At 39.1% G+C, this 21,707-nt stretch overlaps 2 protein-coding genes across 2 annotated transcripts in view; one reads left to right on the top strand and one right to left on the bottom strand.

Moving 5' to 3' along the window:
• RB1 (RB transcriptional corepressor 1) overlaps window positions 1-21,707 on the bottom strand; it is a gene marked incomplete at its 5' end in the record, with an annotated part of 70,275 nt that overhangs the window by 17,929 nt on the left and 30,639 nt on the right. The window lies entirely within an intron of this gene.
• Window positions 9,271-12,193, top strand: LPAR6 (lysophosphatidic acid receptor 6). The gene has a single exon (XM_083855878.1). It carries the CDS (start codon window positions 9,912-9,914, stop codon window positions 10,932-10,934), a length of 1,023 nt encoding a protein of 340 aa, XP_083712004.1. The 5' UTR covers window positions 9,271-9,911; the 3' UTR covers window positions 10,935-12,193.

Raw genomic sequence — 21,707 nt, 5'->3', positions numbered from 1 at the left:
GTAATAAATTAATGACATTAGGCAATACATAGAGAGTACATCTCAATAAAGCAGTAAAACTGACTTAGGTGATAAAGTGCATTCACTTACAAAGTGATCAAAACATGTTTCCCTGATCTCATTAAATTACAAATATCCTCCTAGAAAGCACAAATGAAAAATGTGAAATCCTTCAATAACAATGTGCTTTTCTGCCAAAGGTCCATGTTTTTATCGTGAAAAACTCTTGGTCATTTGTAAACAAAGCAAAACTCAAGTTCAATATTTCTGTGGGAACCACTATGCTCTGCATCCTAATTTGAGAAAATTCAAGTCTTTTGATCCTAGTTTTTCTCTTTGAAATTTAAGGAAAGCTTAATTAGCTTCTTAAAACTTCTCTTTTACTTCAGTTGGCCCTTTTTGGAAGAACTTTCATTTAAATGTATTCTTGCAGAAACCCAACATTTTGCCAGTGTTTTCCAACAAAAGCATTTCAAACTCTCTGTTAGTACTACCAATCTGGTTGTAGCATCTCCCTTAGCAATTTCAAAACAGAAACTCACCAAGCAGTGTTTGAAAAGGCATCATATACTCATTTTAAATCTTGATAACCTCATGAACTGTCATTGCGCATGACTTAATCGAAATATTTCACCTCTGTTTTACTGAAGTTACAAATGACCATGTTGAACTTTTTAGTGTTTACTTCCTGTAGGGTAAGCAAATGCAGGAAGGTTGGGATGACTGGGAAGATTTCCCCTCCTGACAAGGGATTTTCAAGTGCTGAGCTTATAACCCCCTGCCAAATTTCTCCCTTTAGCTCTCAAGTTCCAGAGTGTGTAAAGGTCTCACATTACATAGACAATAATGTAATTCCAAGTTCTGTTGAATTTTACAGCTTCTCATATTTGCTCTAGAAAAAACAACAGAACTGAGATCAGCCATTTCTCCTAAACTTGCCTCTCACATACTTTCACATGAGATTAACTCATAACTCTGATAGATTTAGGTTGCATTTTAATCAGGATAACCTGCCTGCCTCAGGAAGTATAAAGAATAAAAGGAAGACTTAAAAACACAAGCTGACCTTGAAATTTCACCACATTGCTTCTGATAAAGAAACAGACCATTTTCACACTGACTTAGGTATATACACTTAAGTTTTTCTATGCATCTATATATACATCCCTGATATTTCAGAGAAAGATGGACAAAGGACACATGGAAACAGTTGTCAAATTTAAAGGAGTTACTTTGATTTGAATGCACTTTTACTCTGCTATCTTAACTTGCACTGCAAGGAAAACATTTTTGGTTAGTGTGGGATCTGGGCAGCTGCACTGCCTTTACACAAACATACTGGTGTCAAACTCACGGAGAAACCAAAACCCAAAGTGTGCCCACAAGCACAGCAGAACAACAGCCAGAAGCCTTACAAATAAATGACTTGTTAAGAAAAGCTCATACAAGGCACCTCAACTAAGACACTTCAATCCAGTAGGAATTCTGCTATGTAGACTTCTCTATTTTTTTTTTCCCTTAGGTATCTAAACAGGCTCTTTATTTGTCATTCAGTGGGCATTTTCTATAGCTACTCTGAAGCATAGAAACCAATGAGTGATCTACAGCAAAAACAAAACAGCTTTTATCATTTACTTCCAAGGAAGTAAGAGGCTGCAAATTAATGCATTTCTGAAGTTAGACTCACAAATGACAACCTCAACCTGAATCCATCTCCCCGCTACCTGACTATTTTGTCTGTTTTAACTGTGGGTGATATGAGGTACCTGTAGTATCTTTATTGGTCTGTGTTTTTCTAACTCTCTTGACTCTTTGGCCTGAGACAATGAAAATGAAAACCAATATGGAAGAGTGAAGACATTTGGTCCAAAGCATCCAATACCCTGAAGTCAGTAAGAAAACTTACAGCACCTTCAACGCACTCTGGATCAGATATCTGCCTAGAAAGCTGTCATCCTTTATCACCCTTGTGAACCTTATATAAGAAAGCATGACTATGCATACTGTGTCTCTATCACTTTATCCTCCTTTGTGGGAAAATCAATTAGGCTCTCTTTTATTACATTATAAATTCCATTATACCATTATTTCCATTTACATGAAAATAAATTATAGGGTAGTAGACCAGGACCATAGATCTCACTCTTGAGTGTAGCTGAGGCTTTTAAAACTCACACTGCCAAACACTAGGCTAATGTCTGGCTAAGAGTCAAAACAATACAGATTGGGAAGCCTCAAAGCTGAACATTGCCACAGCACTTCCAGCACAGTTTCACCATTAGCTTAAATCAGTTCAAGCACTTCTCCAAGTTACACATCTGCACTTCTTGCCTCATCCCTCGCTTTAGGCATTAGCACAGCTACGACTGCAAATTATGTATCTGTTAGGATTAGTTTTAATCCAAATACTTGTCCTCATTTGCTGACTGCATATGTACACACAGCACAAGTGAAGAAGCAGAGAGGCTTAAATGGACAGCAGTAGGATGACTTTGAGCAACAGCCCACATTTAAACTGTTTAAATCAACCATAAAAACGGTATCAGAACCCAAGGAATTCAACAAGTACAGAGAAAGTTAAGGGAATATTTGTGAGCAGAAGTAGGACTTTTGTGATCCCTCCACAACAACAAGTACCTCATACCTACTAAAACACCACAGACAACAGCTGAGGAGGTTTGGCAAAACCGAGAGACCCAAATAAGGGGTGTGCAGGACATTATAGGCTGCACAGCACTACTGGGAACTTCCTCTACCACTTCCATTTATCCATGCAAAATACTATTGCATGGATATCTGAGTGGGAACTGCAGCACAAAGCTTCTGTTCTCAGTACAGTGCCTTTTTCTGAGGCTAAATTCATTATCACAGAATGGCTTGGGTTGAAAAGGACTTGAAAGATCATCTAGTTCCAAAACTACCATTTGAGAGCATCACTCCATTTCTCCAAGACTGCAGCAGAAAAAAACCTTAATTATCACATGAGAAGCATGACCTTTGTCCATCCTCCAAAGTTTTGACATTTCCTTTCTTATGTTCTAGGTATTAGCTGATTGTCATATTGAAAAAGCAACTACTAAATGTGGTCAACAGTGTAGTAAAATGGTTCATAAAGTACAAAACTGGCTCCATAAAACTTCAGGATATGGACTGGAAGGAAAGAGCAGCTGTAAGGGAAGTCAGCTGAAGTATTTGTAATTGCTGTTTGCCAGTACTAATGATATGCTAAATAATCATTTAAGTGATCTTATCATGCAGAATTTAAAGAGGTTATTTGCTGACTTACACATTTAGAAAGTAATAGTTCTTCACATTAATCAAGCCCAAGTTCTGCTTTTTGGCAGCAGTTTTCCCTTGACAAGCATTTTCATGTCAGTATTTATCTAAACTAATTAGCTTATCAGCTTGAATAATTCTTATGAAACTTTTCTCCCCCCCTTAACTTCTTACATTCTGGTTTTGTGAAATAAACCAAATTAATATCATGAGGTTTTGGTTTTTTTAAACAATATGAACTCACACAAATCTTACTGAATGACTATGGCAAATTTTTCCAATAACTTCATAATGTTATACTTTATAAAAAGCAGCTTAGGAATGCGAGTGTGGGCTTTGTGCTGTCTCTGACAAGTAGAGGTTAAAATCCTCCGTATATAAAGTCAGAGGCCTCCATTTGGCCAAAACAGAAAAAGGCTGTAAACACTGGATGCAGTATTTGCAAGTAATTTGGCATGAAAATAAAACATATCCTCAAGAACCAGTTGAGTTAACACCAGTAATCCTGACACAGAACCAGAATACTTTAATCCTGCCCAGAGAACATATGTTGGGCAAGAACTAAAGACACAAAAAATAATAAGCAATTGCTTTAGAACTACACAAATTACATATGTTCTTCTACAAGTTCTGTTACCCCAACCATTTCACCCCCATGCTTCAAAAGTTTTAAAAAAAATTCATTCAGCTTCTTCTTTCCTATAATTTATAATATTTACTTACTATAGCAAATGATTTTTATATTTATTTTAGGTTTTCTTATAACAGTCATGTTCTGCACTTAAAAAGCATTTTGAGTAAAAAAATTTAGCAATGGAACATCTGGCAAATTTCTGCCAACTCACATTTTGAATTTTTAATCCTGGGACTTAGAAAGTTTAAGAATGAGTAGAGCCAGAACTTGCCACAGTGTTTGGGAAAGGCATTTAACTTATTTCCTGCATCTACAGCAGACAGAAATTTCAAGTATTGATGCTATTTCAATCACGCTTGCAGAGTAACTGAATAACACTTTTTTAAAATTAGAAAAAAATGCAAATGAGAGTTTAGGAACTCAGGTATTTTGTTCTAGTTAAGGCATTTTCTCTTCCTACCTGACATTTTAGAGATTCCTTTCATTCTATTCCTATCCACTGAAAATCATGCTGTTAAGATTGCTTATTGTCTTTTTTCCTTTTTCCTTCCCTCTGAAGAACGTCAACATCCACTTTTGAAGTTCTATGATCCTTTACTTTGCTGTTTAGGCCATCCCTTTTAAACCAATAAATCCACAGATTAAAGCTTGAAAAGATTTCATGTTATCTAAGCTCTACTAGCCTACCACGAGATCAACTAGACTTACACCATCAACACAAGAATAGAGGGGAGGAAAAAAAAAGTACTCTAGCAGACTAAAAACTCATACAGAAGGAGAGAAATTGTTTCCTCCATCTAAAAGCAGGAGAGGAGCAGTTGTGTCTCTTGTTAAGGAACCCGAAACAATTCTGAAGAGGAAAGAGAAGTACTTCAAACACACAAGAAAGAAGAAGTCTGGAATTTTATTCTGAGCCTCCTTTTCTCTTTTTAAGCAATTACACAACCAACTTTTACTTGTAATTTGTATGGGTGATTTCATATGCGTTTAGGCTAACAAGTTTCCTGACATGGAGGAACCTTTAACTGCCTCTGGAAGAGTCACAAGGGATTAGGCTGGCTAGATAAAAATACTCTGCTCATCCTAACTCTTATAAATGCTCATTTGAAGACTTGCCTGCCACACCAACACAGGGAAAAAAGGGAATGTTCAGTGCCATAACAGCTTCACTCTATCTCCGTAGGTGGAGACCATCACCGCATTTTAAGACGCCACTTCTCAGAAACAGTCTTAGAGTGACTTTGGGGTGGCTGAGCAGGCAGCCCCAAAAGACACAGCCCTGCTTCCTCTATATCTATTTTTCCAGAGATTTATAGAGGTGAAACCAATCAAGTCTCTTAATTGATCCTTTTGCTTGGCTGGAATCTAATCTAGTAATACCAAATTTTAATCTGTCTATATTTTTTGTCACATTCAGTAGCCACTGTAATTATCTCAAGATGGTATTTAATAGAGGGTTCTCCATCCAAGGGCTCCAAACCATATTTAACAATCAAGACAGCCTCACATCCCAGTGTGGAGGTGAATGAGCTCTTATGTGGAGGGAAGCTTGAGGACCAAGTCATAGAAAACTTTGCCAGGATTGGAACAGAAAATCTGTGGCACAGCCAAAAAGATTTCCTGGCTCTCAGCCCTACCTTTCAAGCATAATAAATTCCTTCCAGTACATACACATGTTTAAAGAAAAAACTCCAGTAAACAGACAAAAAAAAAAAAAAAAAAAAAAAAAAAAAAAAAGCCAAAACCCATCAAAATAACTAGATAAATAACAATACTTAGGTCAAAGAAAATATCGTCCTGCTTGTCCTGCCAGGGTTTGTCTTCCCTGCACCAAACAGCACAAGTTCTTCTGCCTAAGACTGCTTAATCCATATGAGAACAAATGCCTGCACCATGACACAGGTGTGCCTCTAAAAGCAGTGACAGTAGTTACTGCATAATGGTCTCACACAGAGCATTTTGTCCACCTGACAACCCTCATTTAACAGTGCCTTGGAAACACTGTAAGAATTTATTACAATGCTATTAATGTTGAAGTTGTTTTTTTTCCTCCAAAGAGCTTCCAGTTTTAGCATCAGCACAGACTGAATGCAGTATATTAGACAAGCTCAAATGCATTTCACCTTTGACCACAACTTTGGTTTAATTCCAGCTCTGAAGGTGAGGGTATCACCAGAGGAAAATACAACACTGGTCAGCTCAACTCCAAAAGTCTGGAAAGCCTTCAAGTATTTGCCTTTTTTCAGTGAAATGTTTGTTGCCACTTGACTTGGACTTCTGAATTTAAGGGATCCTGACCCCTGTGTCCTAGATGACAGCAAGCAATCAACTCCGTGGTGTTTTGGGGAGGAAAGAGCAGCGTCCTACAGCCACTCTCCTAGCACACTGCTAAGGGTGTAAGCACTTTTCCTTCTGAACCCCTGTGGTGGATCAAGTTTGCTACACAAATCCAAAATTGCCTTAATAGGTATTTAAACTCAGAAAAGCAGAGTTATGTAGTAACTGTCTGAAGCAGTGCAAAAAACTTGCTCGCTGCTGAAGTGAGAGATCATTTCAAGCTTCTCATCAGCTCCTGACTTTAAGGAGCCCATTCTTACTCTGCCTTTGCTGCCTTTTGAAGAGCCACAGGAAGCCTGTTGATGGAAATGCAGGCTTTGCTCATATAGCACTAGCAACAAATGACAGGTCCTAACTCATTCCCGTCTCAGATGCAGAAAGGCAGACAGACTCACATATGTATTTCCCTGCAGCAACAGCATTGTTTCCTTTGGAGACAAAAAACCCCTCAGTGCACAAGGCCCGCCCTGCAGCTGCTTCCTCCTGCCTACCCCCTCCACCTCCTAAAGGAAAATGGCCTGTGGTGAAGCAGTAGAAGCAAGGACATTACCCTGCCAATTCTTCCTCTGTAACCGCTAAACTTCTTAAAATTTAAGGTGTTGAGGGCTACTAAAGTCTTTTCTGAACCTGTCAGCACAAAGCCCAACATCTTAAAACATGATCCAACAGAAGGAGAACACAAAATGAGGCTTCCCCCCATTTCATGCTGGAGCCTGGCCAGAAGGGAGGCCACTCCTGACTCCCAAGGTTCTTCAGCAGGTTCCTCAGCTCACACAAATTAAGAAGCTGCTTGGTAACAATCAGCTACATCTAAATTAAGAAAGTGCGTATACAATTCGCCTCTGTCGTTCACACTTTTACACTAAAATGACTCAGGCTGTCTGCTCAGTCATAATTCTCCTCACTGAAACACGAAGTAACAGAAAAACCTGTCAATTTGGGGGTTTCACATTTTCATCTGCAGGTGGAAAAACCCTGCAGCTGAATGCTGTTTCTGGACACACACAAATATCACTTAGGTCATCAATTACTGCAAAGTGCATGTACTGTACTGCACCAGAAGGGTTCAGAGGCAATAGAGTCCTAATGAAAACACAACCATACAAATAAAGCCCTAAAATACAGCTCTGAGTAGTATCCATGCTTATAACAGGAGCAACAAGGAGCCACAGCAAGGCAGGAGCTCTGACAGATAGAGCAAAGGCTGAGGAATCACCTTCATCACTGCTCTAAAGAACATTTACAAAGTGGTAAAATGGAGCAGACATCCCACCCTGCCTCTGTGCACCCACACCTTTGTCCAAATGCCAAATCAAGTTCTAATCAGTGAGATACACACTCATTGCCATTAATTTCTCTCTGTAAACGTGAATTATTGCTTGAGGCTTTGACCTGTGACACCAAATTTCTACACTGCAGGGATTTTTGTTCCATTAACTGAGCCTGCCCCACAGAGTTTTCCTGTGCAAACAAAGTTGAGGCAGTAAAACTGAGAGCAGAGCTCCTGTGACCTGATGCAGAACATTTGCAGGAAAACCGTTCTTTTACCATGCAAGGTTGCCAGGAACAGAAACTGTTCAAAACAGAAACTAAACAAAATTTAGCGTGTGATGACTGCTTTTGTGAGAAAAGCCAGGAAAACCTTTATGCTGAGGTACAGTGAAGTTGGACACAACAGACTCTGCCAAGCTCACATTTTCATTTCCGACTGACTCAGAAGTCCAAGATACACTATGCTTTACATTTAAGCACGAATTTCAATAGCCAAAAACGTTTCTTGTGGTTATAGCCTGTTGAAGTTAAGCTGCTTGATTTCACCTCAAAATCAAGGTGAAAATGTTTCACAGAAGACTATAAAGAAAACTTGAAATAAAATAAGCAAGACCCACTTTTGCATGTTTCTGAATTTCGTCTGACATACCCTACGTTAAGAAACTGTGCCAAAAGCCTGTGAAGTGCTCTCCTTCACAGCAGACTAGAAAGGTTTTGCCCAGAGCCTTGCTTAGGTGTAAGTGATTAAAATACAGCTCAAAAGAACCATGCCACCCAGCCAGATATGAAGAGATTTGTTATTCTAAGACTTAGAAATAGACTGGATTTCATGCCAGAAGTGAGTCTATCCAAGTTGTTATTTAATAAATGAGCCTGTCTAAACTGAGATTTATCTCATATTTGCCCCTAAAGGCAGTAAGAGCTGCTTTTTTTTTAATATTTACTTAACAATGTAATTAGTTACAACATGTTTTTGTTTCAATTATCAGTGACTAATGGGAGTATTTTGTGCATATGTGGTAACTGTCCCTGTTGAAATTACCAGAACCAACTGCACAGTACACTAAATGCATTTTGTTGTATTAATTCTCTGCTTATATATTCAAGAAAATGCTTTCTGCCTCACAACATTTCAAAAAAACCACCAGAGTATTTAAAAAAAAAAAAAAAAAGAACCACCTTTCTGATTAAAAATAAAACTTGGGGTATGCCTTCTAATACGGAACAAGTTTTAAAAAAATTCTTCTCCCTGCAACACATCTCAGTCCTATGAATATGCAGGAGCAGCCCTCTCTTTTTCAGTGATTATTTGGTGCAATTATTTAATTATCTATCAGTGTTACTTTTTATCTCTTGAGGTTTTTGCTGGTGTATTGGGGGAATTTAAACAGAACTACTCAGCTGATTTCTGGTGATTAATGTGTTCTCTATTACAAGCAAAGCTATTAACAAAAGGCACAATGTTACTTCAATCCTATATAAAAGCACACAATTACTATCTCCAAAGAAAAACAGGAACTTAAGGACATGAGAGTTATTTAGACACTGCCAAGTCTGGTCATAACTGAAGAGAAAGGTTTCCAGACCCCAGCAACATTGACAAAGGACCTCTCAGGGAGCACGGAAAGAGTTAAGAGGCAGCTGTTACATCTGCAAGGTACAGCAGAGACAGGGGAAGGCAAACAAACTGAAATCATTCTTCCGCGCCCGGCCTCTTCTTCCTGTGATGTCACACTACAAAATTGCCTGGGAGCTCTGCTCTGCTCTCCAGAAGGAGCTGGGCTGGCAAGAGCTGCCGAGGGCTGTGGGCTGCAGGAACAAACACGCTCTGGAATTCGGTTTCTGCCCTGGCAAGCAGCTCCCTTCTGCTTCCCGCCCCATGGGGCCAGCCAGCGAGCCGACAGACTTGTACAGAAAGGGAGAGGGGGAAATGCAAGCGCCGACACTCCGCAGCGTCCAAGAAATCGTTCCCTAAGGCACTCGCTCCCAGTACATTCAGATGGACAAGGCTTCGCCATCACAGTCTGCAGCCAAGAGTAAGGCAGAAAGTCCTACAATGGCTTCATTGAATCGAGGTGGGAAATGGAAGTAAGCAAGCTTTGGAGTGACCTCAGCTGCCAGAAATGATGCATTTTCTGACTTTTGCAGACTGGCTATGTGATTACAAATAGCACTCAGCAGAGAAGAGAGATTTCCTGGTGATTTCTGCTGGAGATGTACTCCCCTGCCACAGAGCTCCCCTTCCTTCCCCGAAGCTCCACAGCATAACAAACTTGCCCAAGCACACCATTCAAATACATCTGACCTGCAATTCTTCTGGAATTTCAAAAAAGTTGCAATAAAGATACCAGAGAAAACTCCAAATCACAGGAATTTCTAACATATCATTATAATGGTAAGCTCTAATTGTTCCACTGAGGACTCCTTTAAATATACTTTGTATGGGTGTATCTTTAGCATGGTGTTTGTTCTTGGCCTCATAGCGAACTGTGTAGCGATCTACATTTTCACTTGTACTTTAAAAGTGCGAAACGAGACTACAACTTACATGCTTAACTTGGCCATATCGGATCTGCTTTTCGTGTTTACATTACCCTTCAGGATTTATTACTTTGTAACCAGAAACTGGCCATTTGGAGACATTCTCTGCAAGATTTCTGTCACTCTCTTTTACACAAATATGTATGGGAGCATTTTGTTTCTGACTTGCATCAGTGTGGATCGCTTTTTAGCTATAGTACACCCCTTCCGATCCAAGACTCTCCGGACCAAAAGGAACGCAAAGATCGTCTGTGTTGCAGTGTGGATAACCGTGCTAGCAGGCAGCACACCAGCAAGCTTTTTCCAGTCCACAAACCGCCGGAACAACACGGAGCAAAGGACGTGCTTTGAAAACTTTTCGGAGGACACGTGGAAAACCTACCTATCCCGGATTGTTATCTTCATTGAAACCGTTGGGTTCTTTATCCCGCTCATCCTGAATGTGACCTGCTCCACCATGGTCCTACGGACTTTGAATAAACCACTCACGTTAAGCCGGAATAAAGTAAGCAAGAAAAAGGTACTCAAAATGATATTTGTCCATTTGGTGATATTCTGCTTCTGCTTTGTGCCTTACAACATTACCTTAATACTTTACTCCCTTATGAGAACACAGACCTGGGTCAATTGCTCGATGGTGGCTGCAGTCAGGACTATGTACCCCATCACTCTGTGCATCGCTGTTTCAAACTGCTGTTTTGACCCCATAGTCTATTACTTCACATCAGATACCATTCAAAATTCCATAAAAAAGAACCGGTCCACCAGACCACGGGATGTCAGATTCTCTGAAAGGCCAGTTTCAGAAAGCTTCATTCAACACAGCCTTCAGACCATAAAAATGAAAATATTTGATAGTGACTCTACAATATAAACTATATTAAAAGACTATTGGGACTAAACTGGAATTAGAAGCCTGCACATTTCTTCAGCTGTGGACATATATTCTTAAATGTAAAGGCTGTGCTTCCTTCACATCTGAAAAGTTTATTACAAGGCTGTAAAAGTGCTAAGAATAATAGCACACATAGAAAGTATTTTAAAAATCTATGTCAAAGGTCTGTTCTGAGACACTGTATGTTAGAAATGAACTCTGGGGTTTAGAGGTTAACCAAAGTCCAAAGTCTGTTTGTCAAGTCAAACACAGTAGATTGTTTTTCCTTCCTGAAGTTAGAACAGTTGCTCAGTTCAATAATGGTATCAGTTTCCAAGTTACTGAGGATGGGGGTGAAGCTACCTGCTCTACATTGCAGGAAAATTGCCCCATACTGTCAGATCACTTCAGCTACCGTCTTCTCCAGCTTCCTCTTGTCTCTCTTACTCGTCCCCTACCGCCTTTTTCCCCAGCACCTTCCTTCTTAGGGACCATTATGTTCACAGGAGGCTTCAATCAGTGGGTTACAAAAACTTTGTTCCTCCCAGGTTTATCTGATAAAAATACATGCTCTCTCTACAAGCCTGGCCCCCATAAAGCAATTAAGTCTCCTGGTAGTTTAGAGCATTTGGAAATGTCAGACAAACTGGTTTTTCTTCTCACCTCTCTCTCAGAAGCCTGTGTGATTAAAACAAAGTAACTTGTGATGACTGAAGTTAATGCTTTAGGTACAGTAACACTTTAATAAAGTCTTGTGAGGAGTTCTTAAACTCAGAATGACTTTCGAGGAAAGTAACATCCTCTGAGTAAGTTAATTTGATCTCAAAGCACAGTTTCTTAGAAAAACAAGACCTTTTCTAACTAGAAATAAACATGTGCATCAAGTTGATTATTTCTTCCAGGAAACTATTTGGTGTCCCATAAAGAAATTCAAGATGCACTAATTTTGGAGTGCAACTTCCTCTCAATTTTTGTGTCCTAGAAATAATTTTAACATGAGCATTTAAAAATTCAAATGCTATTTTCTTTCAAACTTTAAAAAGTATAAAAATAAAGTACTTGGGTCTAGTGCTGGCAAAAGACACTTTGAAAAGTCAGCACCATGTAAAAGGAGGAATCTACATTATATCACTGTTACAAACAGGAATACATGGACGAAATTGCTTTAAAACATCCTGCTATATATGTTTCCCAGCTACAAGAACACTGTGTACATTTTCCTCAGAATTAATTTAACATCACTGTAAAATAAAATAAAATTTAAAAGGTAAAATAAGTGTTGTTTTTTCCTCCCCAAAAACAATGGAGTCAAGAATAGGAACTGAGTCTAAACAAATCTGCACTTAAGATTTAGGGCAGTCAGCTGCAACACACATACAACACTGAGACATTTTTACACCAGGGCTGTATACAGAGGAGTGAATCAATTTGTTGTTAAAAATGCATATTGAGCCATCAAACTATATGATACGTTGTTATCTGGATGAATTTACTTCCCTATGCAAAGCTTCTGTTTAATTATTATAAATCAACCATACATTGCCTCCTACTATTGGGAAACTGAGTTACCCAATGACTGGTAGGAACTAGTGTTGGTGGAATTTTTAATTTAGATTTCAATTTCAAAAATTGAAAATTAAAAACATTTTCAATCTCTATCCACATAATTTATGAAAGGAAAATTCAAATAGTATAGGCTTAAGCTACAAAGATAGCATAGATAAAAATGTCTTCATAACACCTGAAATAAGCAATGATCTTTGTTGGGAATCCTAAACTCTTCTGAATCGTATCCAACTTCAAAGAAATGCACAAAACCCTTGGCATGAGTAGAAATTCTCTGTTTTCCACATGCCACCGACAAATCCAAACTCCAAAAACCAGATACACATCTCTAAAGTCTCAATGCCTCTCTCTAGGTCTCTAAGGGTGCGTTTAATATCAGCCTCCCTCCAAGCAAGCTGAGCCAGAAGCCCCTAATGTCACTGCTGGGCTTTGTTTCCAGGGTCCTACTCCCCCGAGCTTGTCAAGGCCCTTCCTCAATTGAGTGACAACTTCTTCAGCAACACCACTCTGCCCTACAGCAGTCGGCACCCAGAGCCTCACCCTGCTAAACAGAACCTGCTTTTTCTGAGATTACAAAACTGCAGGGGAAAACCAGAAACCCATCACTGACTTAAAAGCAGAACAAGCAGAAAAAGCCCCATATATGAATGCTCCTCTTTAAACCAAACTTTCCTTGGTGTATTATCTCAAGTAGCCTGGAGAAGCACAGACAGTAGCTCTCTCTGCTTTGCACTCACTCTCCAGGGCAGCAGCTTCTATTTTTTGAAAGAGCACAGTACAACAGTACAATAGCTTTCTCATCAGTTAATAGCTCAGTATCCAGAAGCCATCTGAGGAAACTTCCTGGGCTTTATTATTAAACATTTTCACTCTTCCACAGGGGAAAAAAATAAATAAAACCCCCACAACAGATACCCTAATGAAAAAACCCAACACAGTCAAAAAGCATAATCTGTAATGCTGAGCATCAGACCATTACTTGAAAAATTCCTGATCTGATTGATTCAGAAGAGAGGGAGTAAAACTGTACCTCCCACAATGAGCTGATATAAAGACAGGGTACCAGCTATTCAGGACTGGATGAGGTTCTCTCTGCCTTTTCTGGTTCTGCAACAAGATCACCCTGGAGAGCTGTGGATGGAGCAATGCTTTCAGGTCGATTCCTCAACAGATGCACTCCCTCTCTCTGCTCTTGACTTTGATACCAATTCTTCTGTCTCTCTGGTTAAGGTCTTATGACAAAATTTAAATGTAAAATCTAGATGAGAAGTTACATTCCCTTAAGTCATGCCAAGACATTCCAAATAAAAAAAGGCTTACATTGTCAGAGCTTCTGAGGATCTGAATGCGTTGCAACCAGTACTTCCTAAAAGTGCATTATTTTTACTCATATACCGACCCAGGGATAGCTAGGAGTTCAGCTGTAGGATCAAAACTTTAAAAATTGTTCTTTGTAGTGTGGCTTCTTCAACTACAAGAGTGCAGAAAATACACACTTCCTATAAAAATAAAAGCAGGGCAAATTTAATTGCTTCCAAGCATGTTTTTCATGTAAATCAAGGCAGGTAGATACTGATAACTAGTTAATTAACCAGCAGTTTTACAAGACAAGAAATAAAAATTTACTATAAACACCTCAGATTTACCTGAACATATCATTACTTCAAAAGACGTCCTGTTTTTATACTTTTAGTATTCAGCTTGAAGGTTTAACTCATGGCATTTTGCAAGAATTCCAGGAAATTTTTTTCGCTTCAATATACAAGTCTTTTACATTCAAAGAAATACCAATACCTAGTCAAATATGTCTTCATATTTTTCATCTAAAAGTGTGTAAAAAATCCCTATAGAAATTACTTCAGGCAGGTAAGGAATCCTTAACTGAAATCAACCTCCAAGCTTTTATTTCTTAAGAAAGTAACTTCAGTCACAGAAATGCAAAAATTGAAAAATAGCTCTTGAGACCAGGTAAGAGATAAGAATGGCTGTACTGATCAGACCCCAAACATGCAGCTAATCTACAATCCGGACTCCAACGGCAGACAAGGCTGGATGCCTGGGGAACAAGATAACAGTAGGAGAAGCACACAAGACTTTCTCAAGTACTGTCCCACTTCATCAGTCACATCTCAGGACGACTTTCTGGGTCAGATATAATAGTGTGTTCAGCAAAAATTTTTCTTCTCTGAGCTTGTTCTGTCTTCCTGTAAATGTGTGTAACGTTTTTAACGTTCATGTTTTCATTTCAGAAAGCTTTCACTTTGTGTGTGCACAGGGGGAACAAAACTAAGAAACCCAAACATTCTTATTAGTGCCCCTCTAATTTCTTCGGAAAGAGGCAGGGAGCAGTAGATTGTCATTCAATCTTTCCATATCACTCCTGATCAGACAGTCTTCCACCATCTCTTGCAAATGAGAAAGTGATTTTCACTTGTAATTTCAAGCACCATCATAACCAAAGATGAGACTTCTAGAATTACACAAAGAACTCAGCTAAAATCAGAGAACCCAGTGAAGTTCACTTTGAGACAGGTAATTTTGAAAATCCCATCTGAGCACAGTATTCTCTAGCCTTTTTTATTCTTTAAAGTTATTTTCTGAGAGTTTTATCAATGAAAAGCAACTTGTTCATACTTTTCCAGCTGTAATATTACAAGGTTCTTGCATCTATGCAGACCTGTGAATCCTAACAAGTTCCCTTTTTTGCTACACTATTATAATTTAGACTGCAGGGTTTCTGGCATTTGAGCACCACTGACAAAATGAAAGAGGATACATTTCAAAAGCTAAGGCAAAATGTAAATCAGAATTATTCTAAATCTAGAAGACAGAAATGCGTGGGCTGCATTTGTTATCCACTTACCAGAATATTGAAAACATTGTACAAATGCAACTCTCACTGCATTAGCACATTTACAGAACATACTCAACAGGGTTCACTTAAGATGAACCAAATTCAGAAAGCCACACTTGCACAGTCTAATACTTCTGCAAGAAGCTGAATGGAGAAGGTTTACTTTGACAATTCTGGTTTGATACTGAAGCCTTTCATATTTATCACCTCACTCCCTGCCAGTTCCTGTTATACAGCTGCTTATAATGCAAGCCCAGCTCTTCCCGTAAGAAGACTGAACTTACCACAAAACCATTAAAACAAACAAAAAGAACCCTTCACACATTTTCTGGTCTTTTATAAAACCTACTGCATTGTTGGAAAACTAAAAGTTCCAGAGCTGAGAATTTAGATTTTAAATAATTCTTTTTTCATACTTAAGAAGTCTGCCCACTCTAGCTCTATCAGAACTAAAAGCTGCCCAGCAATAAGAAGAGGCAAAATTTCTATAGTTTAAACCTGGGCATCAAACCACAAGCAATGACAAAGGAAGGCCTCTAGAAAGATGTTCTAACCCTTTTATGATAAGATAAAAAGAATATTTTTGCACACATATACGTTTAATATTTCCCCATACTCTATCTTTTTTAAACAGTGAGTTCCTGCCTTAAAGAACAAAATTCTTAAATAACAATGCTAGCAACAGGAGGCACCCAAAATTAACGTAGCCATCTTGGGAATAATATTAAGTCTACCTCACGTGGAAACAACTGTGGCTAGGTTAACTCTGCATTTCAGATTAATTCTGCAAATACCCCTGCTTTATGAAAGGAAGTCAACTGGAAAAGTTTATTATGTACACAGTAAAACATAGACAAAACTGAGAATACTAATTGTGAAGCAGGTACCGAAATATCTACCTTTTTAACCTAACAAAAATATGTTTCATCAATGAAATCAGATCCGAAAATTGCAGGTCTACTGAAGTTATTTCACACTTCTTACACGTGAATGAAAGTTTACCACATATACTGCATGTCATTGTATTTCACACACTCCCCTGGATAGCAAATGCAAAATAAAAATAATAATAATAAAAAAAATCAGTACAGACTGCTGTCCAGATAAGATCTGTGAGTTCCTTGCAGCTGCTGGAAGGTGCAACAGGCACACAGAGAGCGTGCCAAGCACAGGCTCTGTTGTGGGCAGGGTGACTCCCAGAGGGAAAGCACAGGGTGCTGGCAGCCCAGGGACGTGCCCCAGCCAAGTTCAGAGCAGGCAGAGTCTACCTGGGTGAGCCTCCAGCCTCTGCTCAGGGGCTCAAGAGAACACCAGGGATGCAGCTGCAGAGGCTCCACACTCAGCTGTGCTACAGGCACTTACCAGCCTGCACCTACCCCATTCTGACAGGCAAACCCAACCCAAAGGAAAAGCTTCCACCAAACCTAGAGGGATTACCTTTCTGGAGGATGATGAACACTATGCCTGCCCTACTACTGTGAACAGAGGCATCCACATCCCCCACAAGAGCTTTTTATTACTGGAAAGGTACTGTAAGATAGTGATAAAAACACATAACTGAAATGCTGTATATTTACACTGTATAAAAGCAGGCATGAAAACACTTATTTGGCTTTCAAAAAAGAAAGTCAAACCCCAAGCTTTTACGCATGCAGTAACTTAAAGAAAGTGCAACAAGAAAAAAAACAAAAACATCTTCCAATAATATATAATTAGACAGTTTGACAATACTAGTATACTAGTATCATCTTAAGAGCTTGAAAATTGAACACACAGCTGGGAAAAAAGCTCCAAACGTCCCCATTAAACTGTTTGCTTGGCACCCACTTTGCTTCTTAACAAACTAATTTTATCTTCCATAGAAAGGTTACTGAGAGAGTGAATCAAATGACAGAGCAATAAGGAAACAAAGAGTAATAAAAGGTTGTGGCAGTTACTCAGGACTTGGCTCAGATAAAATAAGCCAGACCAAAACAAAAACAAAACCAGCCAACCAACGACAAAACCCCAAAATCCAAAACAAAACTTCATTCTATTCATTTCACCAGCTTCACTACAGAGATCCATAAAACTATGGAGTTGGAGAGCACAGTTCCATCCAAGGAAGGAGCAGCAGGGATACAGCCACAGAACTTAACCCAAGCTTTATTTACTTTTGTATTTAAGGAGACAGTCACACCAAAATTGCCACAATTCAGCAAGATTTTACAAAACTGAAGAACTGCCAGGATACCTCCTTGAATTCTAATATACTTTTTCCTCAAAGACAATCTTTAAACATTCCTACAAATTATTTACAATGCAGATATAGCAGCATTGCAGGATGAAAGGCTGAAGTTCAAACTACCTAGAAACATTTTAAAAACTTAAAATTTTTTTAAAACCTCATCAACTTGAAAAGCAAAGATTCCTAGAAAACTATTTCACCATTCCTTGTTATTTATAATCAGACGACCTTAGAGAAAAACAGACTAAAGTCTATCACGTTAATGCAGACTTATTTGTGTGACTAAATCTGGACTTGGTACTAGTGTACAGACAAGAAAGATGTCTTTATGATGCACTAACAGAGCTGGCAGGTCCATTGAGCACCTATAAATCCCAGCTCCCTGTCACAGCTGTAAATCTATAACTAGAGATCCTGACACAGCCTGGGTACATGACCCCATATGAAAACACACCAGCGACTACAGCAAGATATACAGCACAAGCAGCCACCTAAAGCAAACCCAGGCATAATTACACAACTACCTTTTGCTAATCTCCCTTTCATGCTTAAGGAAGGGGGAAGCACAGTTTTGAAAAGTAGAATTAATCATATGATTTGATCCTACTAACATTAACAAACACTATGGATCTAGTTTAGGTTTGTCATTGAGACAGATGACAGTGGAAAGGGAACAATCCCATTGTAAAATACCTATTTAAAATAAATAGAATGAACTGCTTCCTGGAAGTACACCTCTGTCTCAAGTACAGCGGATACCTAAACATCTAAGTTATAGAAGTAGGATTTATATCCCCCTAATTAGAGAAACTCTATACCTTAAAGTAGTAGATACAGTACGAAAAAGCTTAAAATTCTTAATCAAGAACAGCATCTAAATGTCACAGAATGAAAACTCTGCATAGTTGCTGTGTCTTAGGTAATCCCTTTGGTCGTGTTTGTACTTGAAGCAAGAGCATCTTAAGGGTTGGGCTGACTTGGTATACCTGCAACAGATAAACCTGTTAACACTGCAAACAAAACCAAAATCCTCCAGTCCTAGTGAGTGCTTTGTACATTTTGTGAGTGCCTACCAAGAAGTGAACACACTGTCAACACAGACAAAAGCAGGAAACACAGGACCTCGGCTTTAAATGTTCTGGCTTCTATTCCAGTAGCCTGGAGGATTCGCTCAAATGGTAACACCCAAGCATGAATAACAGCTTGAGTCATCTTCACGATAAATAGGAGTGGCAGGGAAGATGTTCAAAGTGATGGGAGAGACAGTGAAGACTATAATTCACTATTCTTCCTGGTTTTTCAATTTGCCTTCAGCTGTTAAGGCAGATAAAAGTTCCAACCCTCAAAAAGCACAGCATGGTTTTCATTAAAGGAAACTCTTCAGGAGTACTAGAAAGGCATGGAATAAACACTCTTACATATTTTATTTAAGCATTTATTAAAGAGTGTGTGTGTGTATATATATAGCTAAAATAAAAAAGCATATAAACATAAATAAAGTCATATATTTCTATTACACTATGTGGTATTTTCACAAATACCCAAAAAGCAATCATCTTACATACTCCTAAAAACGTGCCCTGTATGATAAAGGCAAAAATCACAGAAGGTTTTCCAGCCACAGCTGTGACAACTGAAATGTCATAACCTTAAAAACTTAAAGCACATGCAACAGAATCATATGAGCCCTTGGCACAATCACGCCAAGGAGCAGTGGTGGTCGTGACCTCTCCTACCCCACAACTGTGTGTTTCTGGAACACACTCATGATGCAAGCAGAAATATATTTAGTATGTACAGACAGAAAACCTCAAATATGTTCTCAGTTCCTTGTTGAAGGTTAAAGCTGCATACTCCTAATGTAACTTCGTCAAAAGGAGGGTGGTGAGCACATTTCAAGCCATTCTTTGGTGACCCTTAGTATATTTTGTCCCCTGCAAAAAAATCCCTAGAAAACTCCATATTACAAATATAAGTTGCCCATTGCAACTTCCAAGCTGAGACAAGATACTAGGTGCCTAAAATCCAGAAACCCACAAGACATGAGTGATGTCTGCATGAGCAATCTGAGGCCTGCAACTCCTTAGGTGCCTGTCTTTAGACCAGTGAAGCTCCCTCAGTAGATTGCATCCTGCCAGTGAGCATGCTTGCAGATGTTGTCATTCTGGACATGCTCAGCGCTTTTTTTGTGCCTAAGGCTGTCCCCCATTCACAAATTAGGTATTCCTATATCTGAGGCAAGGCAAAATTTAGCAGGCATGAAAGGAGTATGCCAGACATAAGACTAGCTTTCCCAAGAGGAGCCAGATGCAGAAAAGTGCACAAGTCCTGCAGCCCAGAGGGAAGAGAGCACAGAACGCGTGACTCATTTGCCAGCGCTGGAGTCACTCATGGTTGAACCCATGACTGCATCTGAGGCTGGTAACACAGCGAGCCTCAGCCTGTCCTGAGGCCTCAAGGGCAAGTGGCAAAGCACAGCTTGCACCCACATAACTACACATTCTCTACTGCTAATCCGTACCAGCAGCTGAAAATAGCCCCTGAGCTGCATCATCCCCAAATCTTGCCTAGGCATTGTCCAGAGGAGAGCTGACAAACGCCAGAACAGGCCAGGGAACACGTTACCAAGGAAACACTCCAATGACTGTGGGGAAATACTTAAGGCCAAACCATTGTCCCTTTAAGGCCAGTAGTACAAACTCAGCCCCAAATACCCAGCCCTTGCTGCCTGGCCTTACTTGGCTGCCTATCAAAAAGATTTTAGATTCATTCTTTTAACACAACACTAAACCACTTATCCAGTAATCTAATGTATCAAATGTTAACAGTGTAACCATTTCACCTTCTTAAAAGGAACACTTAAGATGTCAAAACCAAAGAGGATTTTAAACTGCATGTAGACACCTACCTTCAGGGGAGCCGTAGGACTTCAGACATATCTAAGAGAAATCCCTACTGAGAAGGATACAATCCACAAGAAAATATATTAACTCCCTTTTCTAGATGCTCAATTCCTCCTCACAAGGAGCACAGTAACCTAATTTGAAATTGTACATCCAAGGAAACAGGCACTAAGCACTTGAGAACAGTGAACTCCACAATAACTGTGTCCTTGTACAATCAAAGACCAGGAGGCTGCAGAGCTCAGCCTGTACTATTCCGAAGTACTAAGGAGCACTTGCTGATCTGTAACTGCTCATAGCTTTACTCTGCATTTGTCTAATGCTTTTTATGCAAATCTTAAGCATATTATTTAATTTTTTTTCCTTAATGCATGATCAAAGTAGGTCTGCTGTTATTCCAGCTCAGCAAGTTCGTCATATTAATGCAATAATATATTCTTTGGGAATATGTGGTTTTGAGCACGAAGGCACTTCCGTTGCAGTGAGCTGCATAATTTAAACCAACAGAAGTCTTTGGTGTGGGATGAGGTATGAGTATAAACACTGACTACACAGTTAGTTGACAAATATGTATTGCAAACATTGAGTTATGTTAAATCAATGCTGTGTGATAGAATGATACTGTAGATTTCATTGCAAATGTTGAATGGACAATAAAAACCACAGAAAAGAAGAAGCTAAAAAAAGGAGAAACATTATGGAACACAGTTTAGACAATGCTACATGAAAGAATTTATAAATAAAGCAAAGCACACTTGTCTACTTCTACACATATTTTAACCATTAAGAGGAGTAACTTCAGGAAGCCATTTTTATCTTGCATCAGTCATTAAAACTTGAAAACATACTGCAACTCCAAATCACAACATATATCAATACTGGTGTTCTTCCCTCCTTAGAAAAATAAAAACACTAATTAGGACAGCACATATTAAAGAGTAATACAGCCAAAGAGGACTGCAAAGTGTCAACAGCTGCAGTGCAATGCATTGCACTTTAGTTTCACATCTGTTAGTTATTCACACAAAAACAAATGTGAAAACCACAGCAGAAGTTACCAGACCAAAGCAGGCTGTGAATGAATTCCCTTTAGCCTGCCACAATGAACCTTCACATTATGTTCTGAGCTGTTGGATGGTTGCAGGTGGTGATGCAGCTGACCTTCATCCCTGTTAACAGCAAAAGCTACCGCACAACCTTTTAAAACTCCAGTCCAAAGAGAA

The sequence above is a fragment of the Zosterops lateralis genome, assembly GCF_965231275.1.
Source record: "Zosterops lateralis genome assembly, chromosome: 2".
NCBI classification, from domain to species: Eukaryota; Metazoa; Chordata; class Aves; order Passeriformes; family Zosteropidae; genus Zosterops; species Zosterops lateralis.
The sequence above is the reverse complement of the archived record's forward strand: the minus strand, read 5'-3'. Positions and strand labels throughout refer to the sequence as shown.

Coding starts and splice junctions, on each gene's coding strand:
- LPAR6 (XM_083855878.1), top strand. CDS start 9,912: ATGGTAAGCTCTAATTGTTCCACTGAGGACTCCTTTAAATATACTTTG.